The sequence below is a fragment of the Otolemur garnettii genome, unplaced genomic scaffold, assembly GCF_000181295.1.
Source record: "Otolemur garnettii isolate 467f Iridium unplaced genomic scaffold, OtoGar3 scaffold00007, whole genome shotgun sequence".
NCBI classification, from domain to species: Eukaryota; Metazoa; Chordata; class Mammalia; order Primates; family Galagidae; genus Otolemur; species Otolemur garnettii.
In genome coordinates this window covers 35,461,276-35,482,806 of record NW_003852402.1, presented here as the reverse complement: position 1 = coordinate 35,482,806, position 21,531 = coordinate 35,461,276, and the positions used below count along the sequence as shown (strand labels likewise).

Here is a 21,531-nt window from a genome sequence, read left to right as displayed (position 1 = left end):
ACACTTATCTTAAATGTGTGGGAGAAAAGTACAAACCAGCTTTTAAAAGTTTGAGGGTCATAATTAAAGAATCATTTATATGAATTTCTTCAAACGTCAGTCTCTGTTCCTCTCTGGGGATTCAGAGACATCACTTATTCTTGCTCAGCTCTAAAAGAGGTTTTTGGTTTTGGGGTTTGTTTTTTTTTTGATATGATTGTAATTTAGTGTCCCAACTATTACACATTTAAGGGTTTTCCTAGCAGAATTAAGGGATTTCCTAGCAGAATTAAGAGGATGACAGAATAATTATCAATAGGCTATATTGGGATATGGTAAAATATTTTTAATGTCAACATTTATTCATATTAACTGCAATAAATAAACGTACAGAAACCTAACACATCAGATACCTATGTACCCATAAAGAAAGGAAAAGAAAGTAACTATAAATTATGTATATAAATTTTTAATCCAGTAAATGTAAACTTAGGTATATTAGGTTGTCAAACCTTTGGTTTTCTTTCTTGAATACATTTTTTGAAACTCACAGATTTTAAGCAACTTATGTTTTTTTATCTGTAGATCTATCTTTTCACCCCAGAATTTCTCACATTTCATGTTTGGTATAAATATTTCTAGACTTGGGGTGCCAGAGGACTTGCATATATATGCATGCGTTGGTAAGACATATATGGATGTTTTTCTTCTGAATGGCTTTTGTGATTCTGTAACGTGTATTTTGCGACACAGAATTTCCCTAGTCATGCTGTAGTGCTTTGGTTAACTTTTCTTGCTATATAATAACCTGTGCCTGCATACATGTAAATATATGTATCTCTCTCCATATGATACACATATATGGTTTGTTTTATTTGCCACATGGAATCAGATCATCTAGTTATTCCATGGTTTATTTCTGTATTTCCCTAGTGAAATTTGTAGTTACTTTCTGTTCCTTTGATAAACAATATTGCATTAGATATTTTTAGATCTAAGAGATTTTGTTAAAGTTTATGAAACTCAGTACAGATTACCAAATCATAGATGATACAAATTTTTTTTTCTATCTTTTTCTTTTTGAAATATGGGTGGCTTCACGAATTTGCATTTTTCTGTCTTTTGAAATAAAACAGAATTATGTCATTGTTTCGTCTAACTTATTCTGGATTTTTGTGACTAACAAAGATCTGACCACACTGCCCTCGTTCCTGGAGCTCTCTTGCCATCAGCGTCTCTTTGTGCCTGGTTATCGCTGTTTTTGAAGGACTTCCTCTCCCCTTCCCTCCCTCCCAAGTCACACTCAGCACAAGGCATTGTTAACAGAATGGATTTGTTCTCACTTTATGAATGGCCTTTTGATACAGGTTCAAAATTCAGTTGTTTTTCAAGATCAGTGTTCTTTATCCCTGATATCTTGTCTCATGTATCTTTGTCAAACGGGGTGTTTAATCTCCTGTTAATAGAGTACTCAATCGTAATTGCTGGGGATTAAGTTATTTGCTATGGTTTTGTGTTTTATGATTTTCTAAACTCAAACTTTAGAGTTTTTGCTGGGTAGAATTCCAGAACAATGGAATGGCTTTGAAAAAATTATTCTTAGATGATAATGAGGCTTTGACTGTGTCATTTGTCAGTTACATTTAAAGATTGGTGAGGCTGAACCATGGTACCATTTCCCTTACCATTAAAAATTCCTTACAGCATATTTGAATTGATCTTGATCAGAAAGTCTGGCACAGATATTTTAAAAACAATAAGGCAGTTAGTGCTGCGAATGTGGTATTACCATGACCTGATATTAATGCACAGTTCTACCTCTTACAATCGTCCATAATTTCCATCTGGTTGCCGTTTCCACCTGGCTGCTTTTCATTGTCCTCGTTTTGAGTTTTTAACTTTTCACCCCTCATCCTTTTGCTACCCTTTTGTACTTAGAAGTGCCCATTTTTAAAATTAAAAACACGTCAAAATACTTTTGAAATGTAAAAATAGGTATATCATCCAAAAGTGTGTGTGGAAGAGAAGCCCTCAGTGAATTACTTTGTGTTTTGTTAGAAAAACTTCCAAGATCTTAAAAGTGAGAGCCCGTTAATGAGTTGAAAAATGTGAGAATAATGTCATCTGTGGTAAGGATATGGTCACCAGTCAGGAGGTTATTATGGGTGTCTCACTGTTGAAATTTGGGACTAGTAAGGAGAGAAGAGAATAGAAATGGCCAGATTTGGGATGTGTTTTGAAGTGCAAGTTTAGAATGGACTGCGCAGGGACGAGAGGAGGCTGCGAAGTAAATAGCTGTAGAGGGAGTGAAAGACATGCGCTTTATTTAGTCGGAGAAGTTACCAAGTTGAGAGTTCTGTTGGGGGCATTTTGAGTTCAAAGAACTGAAATGAATGCACGCAATAGGCAATTGAATAAATGATGGAGAAGGTGAAGGTAGAGATTGGCACAGGTTAATAGTTAATGTCCTGAACCCTGCTGAGCTCTTTAGATTGAGAGTAGAGATGGAGAAGAGGATCCCTGAGCAGTGCTGCAGCTTCTAGCATTTAAAACTGGGGTGGATGAGGAGTCTGGGGTGGGGTGGGGTGCTGTGTGGCAGTTCTATACAAGACCATTTTAATAGAAGCTGTGCATGCATAAGATAGACGAGTCTTTCTTGATAAGATGAATATTTAGGTTAAAAAAATTATCTTTTGTAAGATTCCAAGCAGTGTTCTGAATGTCATTGATTAAGATGGTTTTATAGCATGGCAGAGAATGTTTGGCGAAGAGACTGCATCACCAGTGACCCATCAATATTGGGATATGATGCCCATCCTTCCCCTACTCCCACTGCCCCTTCAGGACTTAGACTGTTAAATGTCACTAAGTTCTTGCTCAGGTTGGGAGAGTTTGCCAGAAAATTCTCATTAACACGGATGCCCTTCCTTCCTCTCACAGTTTTTTTGTCTTTCTCTTGAAATGTTAAAGTCATTTTGTTTTTAAAAGTTGTCATCAACATGAAAAATCTGGGATTCATGAGGTGTGTTATTAAGTGTTGGAAGTCACTGATGTCAGTGACAGCACGGGGGCTGCAGATGAAAGCGTGGTTTATAAATTTTGCAGGGACAGAATGCTTTCAGACAAATGGGGACTGGTTTAACACAGCTAAATGCTTGCACTCCTTTAATGCTGAGTAGAAAATCCTGTCACACTGCAGATTTAACATGACTGCTTTTTGGTTTTCTCCAAAATCTAAACTATAAAATTAAGGAAGACAGTTATTAGGTGCCTATTCTATCTTCTGCAGAGTGCTAAGTTGTTTTTATACCATGGTCCCACTTAGACCTGACACCAATTCTGAGAGAGAAATATGTTGAACTCAGTTCATAGAGGTCAAGAAATGGAACTTTTGGTTACTGGTAGTTTAGAGAGGAAAAATAGGAACAAATACTCATTGAAAGTTATATACAATTTTATATAATATATATTATCTGTGTTTTTATATATAAAATTTAGTGACAAAGTTATATATAACTGTGTTTTCTGCTATCCACTGAAAAATGTATTTTATCTCTTAATGTTCACTGAAATGTTCTCATGCAATATTGATAATGATCTTAATTTTTCCCCCCTTCTCTTTTGGTTTCAGAGGAAGAACTTGTCTCTCTTTCTCAGCATTAGTTTATTAACATTCTGGGGGACCTCCCTTTTGGGTGCCCGGTTATACTGGATGGGAAACAAGCCACCCAGCTTTTCCAACTCTGACAACCCAGCTGCCGATTCAGACAGCCTCCTTGCCCGCACGCTCACCTTCTTCTACTTGCCAACCAAGAACCTCTGGCTGTTGCTATGCCCAGATACACTGAGTTTTGATTGGTCGATGGATGCCGTGCCTCTGCTCAGAACCATTTGTGATTGGAGAAACCTACACACTGTGGCCTTCTATACTGGACTCCTCCTCCTGGCCTACTACGGTTTGAAGAGCCCGAGCTTAGAAAGAGAATGCAACGGGAAAGCTGTAACAAATGGCAAGCAGAATGCAAATGGACATAGCTGCCTTTCAGATGTGGAGTACCGGAACTCAGAGATTAAGCCCAGCTTTGCATCCAAAGTAGAAAATGGCATTAAAAATAATGTATCCCAGAGAACGCAACTTCCTTCTACTGAGAACATTGTCATTCTGTCTTTATCTTTGTTAATAATCCCCTTTGTTCCTGCCACAAACTTGTTTTTCTATGTCGGCTTTGTAATTGCAGAGCGAGTATTATATATTCCTAGTATGGGCTTCTGCCTCCTGATTACAGTGGGGGCCAGAGCCCTTTATGTCAAAGTCCAAAAGCGGTTTCTCAAGAGCTTGATTTTTTATGCGACAGCAACATTAATTGTTTTCTATGGACTGAAGACTGCAATCAGGAATGGGGACTGGCAAAACGAGGAAATGCTGTATAGGTCAGGGATAAAAGTAAACCCAGCTAAAGGTAATATTTCATTTTATGCTTTTCCTTGGACAGTTTGTACATTCCGTCTTTTTTCTGTCTCTGCTTCTCACCTTAAAATACAGTCCTGAGGAAGAAGTCCTTTTATGCAATACCCGTATCTTTCATTTCTTCTTTCTTAAAGAGAAGATGTGCAGGACAACTAATTCAGAGGCATATCTAGCACTGTATAGTGAAATATTTTCCTGGATTCCTATGTTTGTCCAGAGGAATCAGAGCTCCTGTTGTGTAAAAATATTGACTGTTGCAGGAATGTAGAAAGAAGCTTGGTTTGCACATTTTAAAATACTGATAGAGACATATCTTTCATCATATAATAAGAGCCAAGTTTTTTCACTTAAGGAAATTTTAGCTCTTCTGGTTTCCCAGAATCGCCAGAGGGGATACCCCAAGACGTATGTCAACACCTTTAAAACCTGAGCTTTCGCTGCCTCTGACTGTGGGAGTTATGTCTCTAGATGTCAGTGTGTGCACATGCAGGTGTGCGTCGACTTGAGCTTTGCAGGTAAATAAAATGGTCTTGCCAGACAGTTAGATCTTCTTATTGAAGCGTTCTTGAATTACAGAGGGAAACACTTTTTAGTAAAGAATGAGAACATGGATTACATCTTTCATTATTGCTTTTGATTAAAAAAAATCATTCTAGCAAATCACAGAATCAATAGCCAGAGTAGAAAAAGTAGTTTCCTTTAGAACAGAAGTGAACAGTTAAAAGTTGTTAACGATAGCTTACTTTGGTTCAGGCACTTAAATATATTGGAAGCTAGAGAACAATTGGATAAAGCTAAGTATACGTTTGTAGCACAGAAATAAATGACCAATGGTTCTTTATAAGCCGTCTAAGTACTCTCTAAATTATGATTACTTGTGAAGCATTTGAACTGAGTTTTTTCTGCTCTTTCCAACACAGCTTTGTACCAGGATTCAAATGCTGAAGGTGTGAAACCGTTCCATATGTATGAAAATGGCCTAATGTCTATCTACATGTATATCCAGAGGTCTAGATATCCCAGAAGCAACTTTGGCATCTTTATCTGATTAGCACAGATGAAGTGAAGAATTCAAGTTAAGAGTTAGCAACATTTCTTTCAGTCAAAGAGCTAATTGTTGGTACTTACAATGCTTAAGAGATCACAGGGATTTTAACGGGAAGTTGCAGCATTAAAGTGGAGCTACTGCACACCATGTAATTCCTCAATCCTCTGTGAGAAATCATTACCATGTGGCTTTTTTAGGTAGTGAGTCTCGCCCAGTTTTATCAAATGCCTGAGCACGAATCTTGCTGTAAAAATTGTTGCAATTAGTTTTTGCAGAACGCTTTTCAGCTAGTTTTTTTCTTCACTGGGAGATGTAAGAATATAGAACAAGGTTATGCTGCCAATTTATTTTCCTGCTGCTTAAAACAGATCCTTGGTAAGGAATTAAAACAACCCCCCCGCCCCCGGCATATTAGTTGCATCACAGTGTTGTTCTGAGGATTTATTAAATTTATTGGTTAAGTTTCAGGCTAAGCTACTGTTATAAGAAGCCAAGATAACAGTGGCTTAAATAAGATAGAAGCTTTATTCTTTCAAGTAACAATCTGTGTGTGCAGACCGGAGCTGATAAGACTGGCGCCGTGGGTCTTCGGGGTCCAGCCCCTTCTTGTGTTCCCTTGCCATCTCCGTGGTGTCACCCCATCCACAGGGTCCAAGATGGTTCATTGTCACATCAGCACTTCGTAGATGACAGGAACGGGGGGAGAAAGGGCAAGTGCTGGGTGTACCCATCTTCTCTAACAGCGTATCACAGAAATTACCCACCTCACATTTGCTCATGGCCAACCCCTAGCGACAAGGAAGCCTGGGAAGTGTTCTCTTTATTCTGGGAAGCCAAGCACTCAGCCAAATTTTATTATGCCAGGAAAATGGAAAGCAGATACTAAGAGATGAGGATACACACAGCAGTCTCTGTCCCATCGTGGGAGAAGACGTTTTGTGAAGTCTCATTTTTGCTGACCGTCTCATTTTGTTTTGGTGACATGGTTACAGTGTTTTCTTGATTTGTTCACCTAGTAAAACAATTATTAGCACTTCTAATATATTTCTGTGTCTCCTTACTAGCAGTACTTGAAGTGCTGTGGTATTTAGGCCCTCCAAAATACTGCAGTCAAAGGAATGCCCAGCTGACCGGTGTTAGGATGGGTGACAGCGCCCGCCCCACCCCTGCCCAGCCCGCTGCTCTGCCTACAGCCTTTACCGTCTCCGTGGATGGTGTCTCCATCTTTCCAGCAGCTCTGGCCAGCACACTTGATCATTCCTGCCACCTCCCTTCCTTTCACACCCACCGGCTTTCCATCAGCGGGTCCTCTTCACCCTGTCATAAAAAAAATACAGGCTCGGCGCCTATAGCTCAACCGGCTAAGGCGCCAGCCACGTACACCTAAGCTGTCGGGTTCGAATCCCCAGGCCCGGACCCGCCAAACAACGATGATGGCTGCAACCAAAAAATAGCCGGGCGTTGTGGCGGGCGCCTGTGGTCCCAGCTACTTGGGAGGCGGAGGCAGGAGACTCGCTTGAGCCCAGGAGTTGGAGGTTGCTGTGAGCTGTAATGCCATGGCACTCTGCCCAGGGGGACAGCTTGAGGCTCTGTCTCAAAAAAAAAAAAAAAAAAAAATACAGTGCTTGGGCGCTTTTCCCCATTTCTACCATTACTGCCGGGGACCGAGACTCCATCTTTAGTGTGGAATATTATTAAAACGCTCTCACCTGGTCTCTCAGCTTCTAGTTTTATCTTGCCTTTTAGCAGGTCTTGTACTTGCGTGTTTCAAACCAAACGTGATACGTTGGGTGATGAGAACTGAGGTGAATGGGCTTTTGTGCGAGGTTTTCTATGTTAATTCTGCAAAGAATTGGATTGGATTTCCTGTTTGCTGTGGCCGTGAGTTTCAGGGGTGTCAGATCTGCTGCTCTAGGTTTTTGTCTCCCCCTGTTGTCTTCGGGGTTTCCTGAGGATTCAGATGGAACTTGTTGCTTCCGTCAGCTGTGATTCACTGTTACACCCGAGCAGTGGTACGATGAGGCGGAGGGGAAATGTTCTGTCATTGCATGACTCAATCTTAGCCGCTTTGGGCTGTGATTTTTTTATAGATGTTTCTTAGCTTTCCTTGTGTCCCCCTCCAGGACAGGAAGGCTAGATGGGGCTGGAGTGAGAGGAATGCCCTTCCCCAGATCTAGGATGAGGTCCTGGAAAGATTTTTCTCTTAAGTAAGAGTTAGTAGGCTTTTGCTATGGAGGATACCCTGGGGATGTTTCCTAAGGCTCCTGGACCAGAGCCAAAAGAGCATCTTTCTTGGTTCTGCCTGGTGAGACTGTGTTGGGGTCCCTGGAGGCAAAACCCGTAGAAGTGTGAGAGTCCCCAAGACTCTCCAACTCTCAGTTCTCTCACTCTCAGGCTAGTCTAACTGAGCCTTCAGCAACGTGTCCCATTACCAGTTCCTTGCTTCTAACAAGTCCGGCTCCAGCAGCCTGTGGTCCAGGTAAGCTCACCCCTGCTGGATATGCCCGTCTCTCAGGTGGGTGGTGGGCCTTGGGACCACGGTTCCCTGAAGATGCTGAGACAAGTTACTGATGTTCAGTCCGTTGAGCTTTTCCTGGCTGTAAGGATGGGAGGGACAGCTTTCAAACGCTGCAGTGTGTGAGCTGTACCCTGCTTCCATTTTTTCCCTTTGACTCTCTGCTTACCCAGCCTCCCTACTGACCCTTTTGAAACACAGGTCACAGGAGAGCATCCACTGACCCCAGCCTTCCTGTCTCGCCATTTTTCCCAAGGGAAAGCACGCAGGCCTGCAGCAGGCCCTGGGTGGCCTCAGCCTTTCCTTCCCGAAGGCCTCTTTGATGTGCCTTCTCTGGGTCGGACGAGCTCCTGCTGCAGAGCTGGTGTCCTTTGTCACTCCTCCTTCCTGGAATAGATTCTCCTGGAGGTGCTCACCGAGGTCCCCCTCACTTTCTTTAGGTCTCCGGTCAAATACTGCATTATTAAGAAGCTGTATGTAAAATTGGCCACCCTATTAAAAATTACAGCCAATCCTCTGCCGTGTTGAACATTCCCTGTCCTCTTTGCTTCGTTTTTCTGTTAACCTCTATGACTGTTGGATACGCTGTCATTACGTGCTTACGGGTCCGGCTGCGTTATCAGCGTGTGCTAGAATGTGCAGTGAGAGAAGGCAGGGATTATTGGCATTTGTTTAAATGCCATGTGTACAGCAGTGAGGACAGTGCCTGGTGGGATGAAGGCATGCAGTAATGGTTACACTGAATAATAAATGTTCTATAGTCTTTTTCCATAGGGAGTTTAACATGAATGAAATAGGGAAAAAGTAGGAAATATTATGCTGTTTCTATACCAAGTACTGAGGGATGTTTCATAATAAGAGGGCGAGGATCGAGAGTAGAGTGAGTTTTGGATTCCGTGACTGCCATCTGTGACATATGCTTCTATTTTGATACAAGAAAAAACTTTCAATCCAGGTTCCTCATAGTTTTTTCTATTCATAACATGCTAATAATAATTTTGGCTACAGTTACTTCCCTAGCAATTAGGGGACTGGCAGTAATCTTCCTTAAGGCAGGTTTTATGTTATTTGAGCCTAAGCAAAAGATTAGAAACTCTTTAAAGCCAGTCTTTCATAAGGTTTTCGGAGATTACAGATGGAGTTAGATTTCTTTTGCTTCCTTTGAAAGCCTTTCCAGATTTTGGGGTACTTCAGTCTACTCGGTGCTTTAATGGAATATGATTTTAAGCCTCATGAAGCGTCATACATTAAAACTGCTGCCTGCGGGAGTAGGTCCTGTCGACAGCTGTCAGTCATTAAGTCATTAACTGATTGGATGCAAATGATGATCAGTAAAGCCTGTCACAGTGACTGTGCTGCTAATTTACGGTTTAAATACGGATGGTGGAGAAATGATAGCTGATTTGGACTATGTAAACCGCAAGGCCTGTGTCATTATGTGGTTGATAATGTCAGGAAAATACTAGACATAGTTGATTGCTGTAGTTTGCTGATTTCACGATGACTCTTTGCATTTTTTGTGCTTAGGAAGGAGGAAATTTTCACTGACTGCCTTAGTGAGCCAGCCGCGTTACATTTGCAAGGGTTCTCCTTCCTTGAAAACAACACATTTTATAAGCCGTATTGATCACCATTTGCTTGAAGGCAGCATTTCTTGATTCATTAGAGAGCCATTCAATCTGTGATCGCCCCTTTTTCCTGGACTGTGGCGTCATCTAAGTCCCCATGTGTCTTTTAGCTCTCAGTGGAATCTGGCACCCTGATCTCTGCTGCTGTTGCTTTCAAGACAGTACACAATTTTACTGTCTTTTATTTCTCACAGTTCGCTTTCCTAGGGTTGGTGTATTGTACAGGGTTGATAAACGTGTTGCATTTCTTTTTTTTAAAGTCATAAATGCATAGATCATGTATACATTAACACATTTATGGGGTACAATGTGCTGATTTCATATACAATTTGGAATGCTTACATTGAACTAGTTAATATATCCCTCACCTCATTTACTTAATTATTGCATTAAGACATTTATACTCAAAAGATCAGACATGTACCCTTGCAGTATGCACCATAGGTGTGGTCCCACCATTTACCCTCTCTCCATCAAACCACCTGTCTCTCCTCTCACACCCCCCCCCCGCTTCATCCTGGGCCATAGTTGTGCTCTATCCTTCATATGAAAGTGTGAGTGATTGTAAATGGATTTCATAATAGTATTTAAACTTGAGCATACAGCAATTGGTGGTGTTGAATTTCTAGGTTATGTTCTCCATGTCTTATCTATGAGGAGCTTTTCCACCTGGATGGGCTGCTGGCTTCTCAAACCCATCACCTTTCTTCCCTAAAATGGTACTTGCAAACTTTCTTATTAAGGTCATAATCACAGACCAACAAAATCATTAAAGTGAAACAGATGAGTGAGCACATACACTTGAAGAATGATGGCGTATGTGATGACATATCTGGCTTGCTAAAAGGCATTTAAAAATTAAGTTATCTGTTTAAAATCAAGTGATGGCTGAGATTGTTTTATTAACTCTCATTTGGCTTAAAAGAACATATGGCTGTGGTTTTCAATTGTTTGAAGACAGTTTCTGAAAAAGTAGGGTAACTCTGGAGGAAAATTTAACAAGCTATTTAAATGCCTGTTTTCAAGGTATGTAAAAATGATAGATTCAAAAGATAATATAAAAATGATGTATTTGAAACTCTCCCAGGGGTGTCCAACCTATTGGCTTCTGTGCCACATTGTAAGAAGTGTCTTGAGACACATATTGGCCACATACTAAATACACAAACATAAATGTTGATGAACCCAAAGAAACAAAAGTCCGTGCATAATTTTCGTGACATCTGCCATAATAGATAACCAAAAAAGTCCTTACTTAATCCGCATGCAGCCCGTGGGCCACATGTTGGACACCCCTGTAAGCATTCCACCTTCTCTCTTCCCCATGAAATGACAAATACTACCTGATTAGATACAGAAAATCAGACCCAACTGTTGTTTTAGCTCTGCAGTATTTGACAGTATTTCTTCCTTCCCGGATTGCTGTAAAATTGATAGTTCAAGTTCAATTTTACATTATCAGATTTCAAGAAACAAGTATGTTTACGGAGTATCATTTTATTTAGAAAATAACTCAAAATTTAAGTGAATTGTAAACCTTTAAGCTTTGTAAAAAATGACTAATTCATTGTGGATTTTACGGTCTAACCTTTTCTTTACCCCTAATTGTCTTCTTTTAATTATGGTTGTAATTCACCAGCTCGCTTTGAAATTGGGCCATTAATTCTTTGTTTCTTTAGCTACCTGTAAAGCCACCTGTAACCTGTAAGGTAAAAATTTTTCAAAAGAGGTTTCAGATTTTTATAAAATACAAAACTTACCAGTTAAGAAGAGGAACTGGGATAGTATTTTTGTTAAGACTCTGGCCTGAGTTAAGAAGCTATGAAAGGGAATTTGATTTTAAAGGAGACTTGGTAGGAGAAAGTGACCTAAAGCACTGGTAAAGGGACCCAAGAAATAAAATACCTTCAGACCTGATATCAGTTAATGAACGATTAAATATACTGAAAGTTACATTTGACAATAGAGTTAATCACAGACCTGCTATATTTGAAATCTTTAATTTGGTTTGTCTAAAGAGAAACCCTTAAGGTAAGCTAAAAAGATAAGCTAAAAAGAGCAAGATCATGTGCAAAATCAAATTACAAACTCTTGACCCTAACAGAGCACAGAATGGTGAAAATGCTCATTTTTGGCAGTAATAGAAATGTAGTTGCTGTTAATGCCACAGAACAGATTTTCGAGACAACAAACACAGCATGTCTTTTCGTTTTATTACACACTCAATCTTATTACTGGTGATCATAGATTAAAACAGAATTCCAGATAACCTCTCAAGGGATCATGGATCAATTTTTGACATTCAACTCATATTATTGAAAAGAGGTTTGATTTAAGCAGTGTTTATGTATAAATAAAGTGTGGGCCCCATTTTTATTATGCGTGTGGGTGTTAAATCAGAAATCTCCGTGTACTTCTATATATCAGTGCCAAATTTATTTCTAATATTAAACATATAAACATTATCCAGTGGGATCTAGTATGTCATACATTTTATGTGCTTAGTAATAATCATGATTAAACGTATTATTTTCAAAAATGATAATGTTTAGGCAAGAAACCAATTCAAACTTAATTAGTAGTGGAAGGAGACAAATTGGAAAAAGCCTTCTTGAGGGTAGAACTATAGATGAGAAGCTCTACTGTGTCTTGTATTCTTGTATTTAAGAATTCGAATTCCCAATTACACTAGCTGCCCCTCTGAACATTCCTTCAGTTATCTTAAATAGTGTAATTCAGTTCCTTTGTGCAAAACGCCATAAGATACAGTAAAATATCAGCATTGTATTTTAATTATAAACAATTTCTCTCTAGAAGTTTTAAGTATAGATAGAAGGAACAAGGTTAGAATTGTAATACACATATATCAGGGGAGATATATAAAAATGATGTATTTGAAACTCTCCCAGGGGTGTCCAACCTGTTGGCTTCTGTGCCACATTGTAAGAAGTGTCTTGGGCTTTGTTTTGGCAGAGGGTGGGGTAACAGTCTCACTCTGTTGCCCTTGGTAGAGTGCTGTGGCATCATAGCTCACAGCAACCTCAAACTCTCGGGCTAGAGCAATCCTCTTGTCTCAGCCTCCCGAGTTGCTATCACTACAGTCACCTGCCACCATGCCTGGCTAGTTTTTCTGTTTTTAGTAGAGACGGGTGTGGGGGGGGGCTCACTCTCGCTCAGGCCAATCTGGAACTCCTCATCTTAGGCGATCTACCCTTCCTGGTCTCCAGTCTCATAGGTGTGAGCGCTTGGCCAAGAGCCAAGTTTTTTTCAAGGAACTGATTACTGAGGTGTCAAAACATAAAGTTTTCTTAAGTTTCCCGGAATGACAGAGTAAATAAGATTCTACTAATGTCTGAGTCTCTGTGTATCGGAACTTGGAAGTTGTGTATTATAAAGAAATAGGATTTTTTTTCCTGCTCTTTTTTCCTTCTATTGGGTTATCGGTAAATTCCTCAAACTTGTATGTCATGAGACTACTTGCAGAAGACCACCCAAAAGGTCTAAGACACTTGTAGATTTTTCCTCTTTTACTTTATCAATTGACTCAATCTCTTTGAGCTTTACAAGTAAATTGTGGTCATTTGCAGGACTTCTATCAAATACCTCATCTCTACTTTCTTCTTTTTCCAAGGATGCCTGCAAGTTACATTACTGTAAGGGTTAAGCTTGAACATTATTGTCCATATACACATTAATACTGAAAATAATTTTCAGGTAGAAATGTGTTCTCTGGCTTGTGTAATGAAAACATTAGCATGTTGATTACCGATAGTGTACAAACCCACGTATCCTGTACTTTTCTCATCTCTAATCACAATGATATATTTAAAATTACTTTGGCTCTTGAAATTCTATTATTTGGAAGCAAAAGTACAGCATTTTAAACTCTCTCATTGTTAACACTTAGCAGAGTGATTTTAAGATACTTTTTCAGGGCAATTGATACAGTCACGGACGTCCTAGAGGCGTTCCTCAGCTCCCTGAAGTGCACTTCTAGAAGCAGGAGTCTTTGCCATGGTTGTTCAGAAAATAGTCAGGTTTTGGTTATGGCCATCACTGGTTCTCAGCTCATTCTCCAACTGCATAGACATTCAATTGGAATGGATATTTACTTCTGCAGTTTCAAGTTAAAAATTTAGGTTTAAAGAGTTATATCCTGGCCATGCACGGTGGCTCGTGCCTATAATCCTAGCACTTTGGGAAGCTGAGGCAGGAGGATTGCTTTGGGCTAGGTGTTCGAGATCAGCACAAGCAACATGGCAAGACCCCTACTCTAGAAAAAATAGAAAAATTAACTGGGCAAAGTGGAGGCACCTGCAGTCCAGCTTCTTAGGATACTGAGGCAGGAGGATTGCTTGAGTCCAGGAGTTGGAAGTTGCTGTGAACTATGATGATGCTATTGTATTTCTAGCTCTAGCAACAGAGGAAGATTCGGTCTCAAAAAGAAGAGAAAAAGTATAAATCCCAATTCTGATTATTTGATAGGAAAATGTGGCTTCTCTATGGATTTTAATTATCTAGGTTTGTAAATAGTCTGACAACATTATTTAAGACTCATGAATGGATATGTGAACTTAACATCTCTAAGACCACATAAATAGTCATAGTTTAGTTGGTAAGATTTATGTATTTATTTATTTTATTGTTGGGGATTCATTGAGGGTACAAGAAACCAGGTTACACTGATTGCATTTGTTAGGGAAAGTCCCTCTTACCATTGTGTCTTGCCCCCAAAATGTGTGTCACACACCAAGACCCCACCTGGTAAGATTTATTAATCACTTAGAAATATACATTCACTGAATGTGTTTGCGGCAAAAATGATCTTTTAATGTCATCTGGTAATTTCCTGTTGGGATCTAATCTAGTTAAGATTGCAGGTGTGAGAGAGTGAGTCCTTTCCTACACTGCTCAACTGATCGTGTGATATCTTTTAAGTAAATTGGCCAAATTTTGACTATATTTCCTGATTTTCTCCCTCCTATTTCTTTCTTAACCTTTTATGTCCTAGGCTATTTTTACTGCTTGGAAGTAGAACTTAAACTTGTAAACTTAAAATTGCTAAATGACTAAATTCTTTGTTTCAATATCATGTTTTTTAATTCATGCAAAAATGTCTCATATTTAAGTACGGTCTTCCTTCCGTATTCTTGGGCATTTCATTTTAGGACTGAGCTCATACTCCAGAGTCCCAGATTTGGCCTTGTGGAACCTGAGTTCATGAAAAATCAACTCTCTATATATGCTGGTTTCACCTCTCACAAATACTGTACTTTTAATCTACATTTGGTTTAAAAAAAAAAAAATCCATGTAGGGCGGCACCTGTGGCTCACAAGGGTAGGGTGCTGACCCCACATGTGGGAGGTGTTGGGTTCAAACCCAGCCCCGGCCAAAAAACTGCAAAAGAAAACCAACATGTAAGTGGACTTGCACAGTTCATAACCCATGTCATTCAGGAGCCACCTGTATTTTCTGCATTTCAAGTAGTGTTAAGAATATAGTATTTCAAGAATCCTTATCTGGGCTTGGCACCTATAGCTCAACCGGATAAGGCGCCAGCCACGTACACCTAAGGTGGCGGGTTCGAATCCCCAGCCCGGACCTGCCAAACAACAATGACAGCTGCAACCAAAAAATAGCCAGGCGTTGTGGCGGGCACCTGTGGTCCCAGCTACTTGGGAGGCGGAGGCAGGAGACTCGCTTGAGCCCAGGAGTTGGAGGTTGCTGTGAGCTGTAATGCCACGGCACTCTACCCAGGGGGACAGCTTGAGGCTCTGTCTCAAAAAAAAAAAAAGAATCCTTATCTGCTTGTCTTATTCCAGCAAAGTAAGTAAAGAAAATTAACTCTCCTTTTTCTTCTGTTAGTAGTCAACTGGAATTCTAAATGAAAATGCTTTAAATAATTTGCTCAAGATATGTACATACAGCAGAGGTAATACTTATTTTTAGAAATCTGATAGTTATTTACAAATAACACAAATTGTGTTCCTTGTCATGTATTCTTATGCAAATATTTTATTTGCATTTTTTACCGGTTATTTCTTTTTAAACCTTGCTTTTCCTCTGCTGTCAGCTTTGCCCCGTTTGATGCTCGCTGCTGAATTGATCGAAGTGACTGCCCCAAATTCACATATAGAAGTTAGCCTGTGAAACAATGTCCTTCTAAGTATCTTAGAAGCAGATTTTAATAAAATATTTAGGGTTTTCATTTTTAAATCTTCAAATTGACTCTAAAGTGTTTAATACGACTTCTAGCTTTTGTTGTCCTGGATTTGGTTGGCAGCGAAACTCTTAATTGCATGCCCATAGGTAATGAATGGTGGAGGTGTACTATAAAAGTGTATATCTAATTGGGTATACGTTTATATATAATTATATATAAATTATTAATGATCAAATAATTATTATAATATGCCTTTTCCATAAAATGTGCTTTTTCAGAGAGTTATACATCTGTTTATTCTTGTCAGTGACCCTGAAATTCGGTTTAGGCAAGGGTCATCATAACCATTTTTATAGATGAGCAATTAAGAGTGGGAAGATGCGTAAGGAGACCAGTGTGGTAAAGGTTCCGAGCTTAGCAGTGAGGTAGATGCGGATGCTAATTGTAACTCAGGACGTTGCTTGCTGTTATCATTTCCTCCTACTGTTACCATCACAGCCTCATGCGGCTTCAGTCGCTTCTCTGGATAATGACCGTACAATACCACCTCATGGGTGTGTGTAGCATACCTAGCCCAGGGTTTGGGTCAAAGTACATATGTACTGAATTATTGCTAATAAGTAGAAGAGTTACGTAACTTGAGTGTACTCAAGTCTAACTGGTAACAGGACTAGTGCTACAAGTCTGGTTTTAAACATTTTTTATATTTCTAAATCAGTTTATTTAGTGACATAAAGTATGAAATCAACCAGGGGGCTGTTAAGTGGCAGGAACCCACCCACCCAAATGATGAGTGGACCCGCTGTAAAATAAAGTAGATGAGAATGGATCATAAAAGAACAAAGGGAATTCAGGGGAAGTGTGGATTCCCTAGGAGTTAGTTAGAAATCCTGACACTGTATAGTAGTCAAAGAACTCTTGGTCTTTCCGAGGGTTCTTCATCTTTCAGACCTGAGCCAAGCTTAAACGATCCCACTTGTGATAGAAGCAAGCTGGTGAGGCCTTCGTTGGGACAATTCTGTTCCTTATAGGAACTCAAATTTTGCCAGTGACCAATGCCAGACTAGCCACAAAATAAAATTAATTTATTTCTTCTTAATACAGATTACTGCCTAATGTATCTGATAGGAATTTTTTTCTCTTCAGATTAAAAGCCAATTTTAACTAAATTTTCTGTATATGATCTTTCTTGATTGTTCCTGAGGCAACTCAAATACTCTTTTAGTGTTTAATGCCCTGAAGGTACTGGTTGATGAATTCATGGACTGTGAAATCAGCTATATAGGAAGAATTTCTAAAAAGCCTTTATTGTACGGCTGTCATGTAAATAGGGTAGATTTTTATGGCATTCCGATATATATGTACATTCACCAAGGGTTTTATTTATTGACTCTTGACGGTGTGATTGGCAAGCAGTGTGTGTTGGTATGATTCATGGAGCGCCTCAAGTTCTGATGTTCCTAAATTCTTCCCCTAGGCCAACCATCATATTTGAAAATGCTATTGTGTTAAGGGTCTTAATATAAATAGTAGTGTGGGCTCATCAGCAACTTTGAAAAAAGCATATTGCAAGTAGGGACGTAAAGCAGGTAAGGCTTGATGGAGAAGCCATGGGAAAAACTTTTGCATAGATAAGAACTTAATCGGTGATACTCCATGGTGTACATATACCACATATACCATATACCAGTTGATTAACGTATATTACTTAAATATCAATTTTTAATCCAACATGTCAATATGTTGTTTATCATATTTCATCCTTATTCATCAGTGAAATATGCCTGTAATTTCCCCTTTATAATAATATATTTTTCCTAATTTTACTATCAGGGGTATCCAGACTAAGTAGAACGATTTTGAAGTATTTCTATATCTACTGTCTATAAGACTTGGCATGATCTGTTTTTTTTTTTTAGAAATTATTTTTTACTTTTATTTATATATGTTGTCTTTTTTTAGACTTTGGGAAAAAAAATTTCCTATTTGTATTTTGTCTTGTGTATTCTGTAACAAACAAGTAGTAAATGATTGTGTATTTAAAAAAAAAAAAGAAAATAGTGACTAATTCTCATATAAATTGAATTTAAATTTGACCAAAGTACAAATTTGACAAAGTACTTAAACGTTAATTTTTAATTCAACATGTTAATATGTTGTTTATCATGTTGCATCCTCATTTATAAGTGAAATATGTTTGTAATTTCCCTTTTGCAATAATATATTTTCTCCAATTTTAATATCAGGTCTATCCAGATTAAATAGAATGATTTTGAAGTATTTCTTTTTCTATTGTCTATAGGATTTGATCTGATCTGTTTTTTTGAAATTATCTGTTATTTATAAATACTAGTTGTCTGTTTTTTTTTGAGACTTTTGGAAGAAACAAAATAAGAAGTTAACTGATCAAAGTATTCTATAATAGACATACTTCTATCTGACAATGTGAATGTTACTTTCTTTGCATTATTACTGTTATTATTGCTTAATAATTCATTGCAAAAAAAACCTTAATGGGTGAAGGCAAGTGCAGGTGAAACTCAGTACTAAGTACTGTCTGTGGGATTGTAATGTCTCATAGTCAGAAGTCAGGAAGAAGGTGGAGGCCATGGATGTCGAAATGCCGAAGATCAGCCCTAGACATGAGGCACTGGATTGTACATGTGGATACTGTAATATGTACACAATAGTGCTGTCAAGACTACAGTGGCAATATAGCACTGAGATGCCAAATTTTGCCTTTTTATTTTTAATACTTTATCAGGATAATTTTTGTTTCAGGTCTGTCTGAAGTTTTACCAAAAGTAAAGCAGTGAGAGAATTAACTGCATATTATGAGATTCCTGTAATTAGAATTCCACATTAAATATACAGAACATGTAATCTAGTACCATATGAATCATCTTTAAATTCTGTCCACGTCTTCCACTTAGTATTTTAACTACACTTGTTTCATTTATCCATTTAACATTATTTCTGTCTTCTGATAAACCAAGGTATAATTACTATAGGGAAAATAAATTCTTGTAGGTTTACCAGGACCCTTATTCCCTTGGAGTCATATGAAGTGTCTGTCATATAATTAGTAAAAAGTCTAGGATAGAGATGAGGACCTCCTCAAGTCTAATTTACTAATAATGGAGCAAGGAAACATTCTGGTTAAAAATGACAAGAAGTAACAACATACACATCTTCACTTTCAATTCCCTGCAGTTAAGTGACTTCCCTTCTCCCCTTTTTTCTTCTCTCCATTGAGATTAGGAAGTTTAACATACTGAATATTTTAAAATATTTGTTTCAGTTATAGCTTTGATAATACCATCTGTGGAGCACTTCCAAAATCCAAGTCTTCCATAGGAGTTACAATAGCAGGAGCTTTGGGACCAGACGGGTGGACACACCTTTGTGTTTTTTTTTTTTTTTCATTGTCACCCTCTCTGAGTCATAATTTTGTCGTGTTTTAGCAGCTGGATGTTAATGTCTATTTTTATGAGAATCAAGAAAGATCATATACATGTATGCAAAATTTAGCTAAAGTTGGCTTTTAATCTGAACAGAAAAAATTCTTACCAGATATATTAGGCACTAATATATATTTTGTTTGGCAGCTGGCCTGGCATCGATCACTGGCAAAATTGTAATTTTTACCTCTTTTTAGAAGTAACATTCTAATTTCAAACAAGTAAATCACCATTGGACAAAGCACAATTGAGGACTTAATCTCATTTAAGGTAGTTAACTGCTTCTATCTTGGCAGATTTCTCCATGGAACTGAAGATTTTTATGTAGAGACTAAAGACACATTCAAATTCTAAGGAAAAATAAACTATAGTCCAGAGAAACCAAGATGAGAGTCCTCATCATGTTTGGTGGCCGTGATCAATGTCTGAGTGAAATGGAAATGTTGATATCATAACCCAGAAAACACAGTTACTGATATAGGCCTGAATAATAAGTGGCTAAAAGTCAAAGATGAAGGCATTTATCATTTTAGTTATTTTTTCAAAAAGCAGTATACATCAAATCATGGGAAAATAATAACTGTTCATAATGTATGTTATTTCTTCAAATAACAAACAAAAAATGTTAGAACAACAGATTAAATCTCCCTTGCCATTTTGGGGAAATGTAACAGATGTGAAATTTCAGAGATGTGAAACTGTAAATTGTATCAGAGAAATGAAATTACATTAGCCTAAGTTTGAATTTACTCTCTAAACTACCATAAATTTTGAGTGAGAAATCTCAAAACATTTTGAAGGTAGATGTAGCATTTCTGGAGGGACCTTGCCATTGATTTTCTCTTTAGAATAACTTCAGCAGTATGAGAATATTCAGTTCTTCTTCTGCCTTTCAAAGAACATCGTATAAATGTCAGATTGTAGACTAACTGTGGCCCAAGCAGAAGAGGTGCTTTCATTGTGAGTTGAGGTCAAGTTTCCTAGTAAATGGATACCTTTTCAATGTAGTTGAACATCAATGTGAAGAGCTCTTGAAGTATAAGAATTACTCCTATTTCTTAACGAAAGAATTTTTTTCTTGACTATAAAATGATTTCACTGTAAGATTTTCTCAAATGTCTCATGTAGCTCCCTGGCTGCCCCTCACTCATCTTCCTGGACTGTCTGCCAAGCCGGGGATTTCTACAAGTGTCTATTTGCCTTCCCTTGATAATACCATGTGTGCGTAGTCTAAGGAAATCATACCCTTGCTAAACAATGCTTATTAAATTTCTGTCATTTATAAGGCAAGTTTAGAGCCCCCAAATGTTCATAAATGTGTCTGAGGTCCCAGCCGCTTTAGCAGCACCTGTTTGTTTATATACATAGGGTTTGTTCAGTTTCCAGTGTGTTAACAGAAAAAGGTGACCTTTGAAGGTAGAACTCCCAAAGAAATGAGAAGCATTTCATATATTCTTTGGTGTTAATTTTTCTCTGGTCTGAAAAATACATTATGAATTGCAGGTACCGGATAGTTTTGTTTCATTATGCGGGGGTTGGTTTTGCCTGGTGGTTCTGAAAGGATGACTCATTTGGATAATTTATCTTGTTTTCATATTATATTCCACCTCCTAAGTTTAAAGATATAAAACATTGAGTAATATGTTGTTCTGTGTACTCAAACTCAGTATGAAAGGGTGAGATAGCCTTACCTCTGACTACATTGGGATGCTTGAGAACAAATCTGAATCTCCCTTGTCATTAACTTGCTAGTTAGGGAGCTAAGCCTCAGTTTTCTCATCAGAAAAATGGGAATAATAATACTGTACTACTCAAAGGTTTTTAATGGATTAAACCAGTTTAGGACACCAATCAAGCATGTGGTAATGTTTAAGCACTGTTATTTTTATAGTTTTAAAAATTCTTTCTTTAAAAAAATATTTCTTTACCTTTTCTTGTTCACTTCCTTTTGTTTCATTTAGGCTGCCTTAGTGATGTGGTCAGGGATGTGAAATGGTCAGTAGTTCCTCTGCCCCCAGATTAATTTCTTATGATATTCATTTTATATAACGGAAATGAAATGAGTACTCTCAATAATCGGAAACTCTATTGCAAAAACCTTTAAAAATTGTCCTCAGATCCATCTTGAATCAATTTTTCTGAGTGGAGAAAGGTGTGGGTCCAGTTTCAGTCTTTGATATGTGGATAGCCAGTTCTCCAGCACCATTTGTTGAATAGGGATTCTTTTCCCCCCCCAATGTTTTTAATTGGCTTGTCAAAGATCAGGTA

At 38.3% G+C, this 21,531-nt stretch overlaps 1 protein-coding gene across 2 annotated transcripts in view; it reads left to right on the top strand.

The window, feature by feature from the left end:
* Window positions 1-21,531, top strand: part of TMTC2 (transmembrane and tetratricopeptide repeat containing 2) — a 420,683-nt gene that overhangs the window by 187,216 nt on the left and 211,936 nt on the right. For both annotated transcript variants that reach the window (XM_023509446.1, XM_012814184.1), the window contains one exon: window positions 3,611-4,439. In XM_023509446.1, coding sequence (XP_023365214.1) covers window positions 3,692-4,439 — 748 coding nt within the window. In that variant the 5' untranslated portion in view covers window positions 3,611-3,691. The remainder of the gene's footprint in view (window positions 1-3,610; window positions 4,440-21,531) is intronic.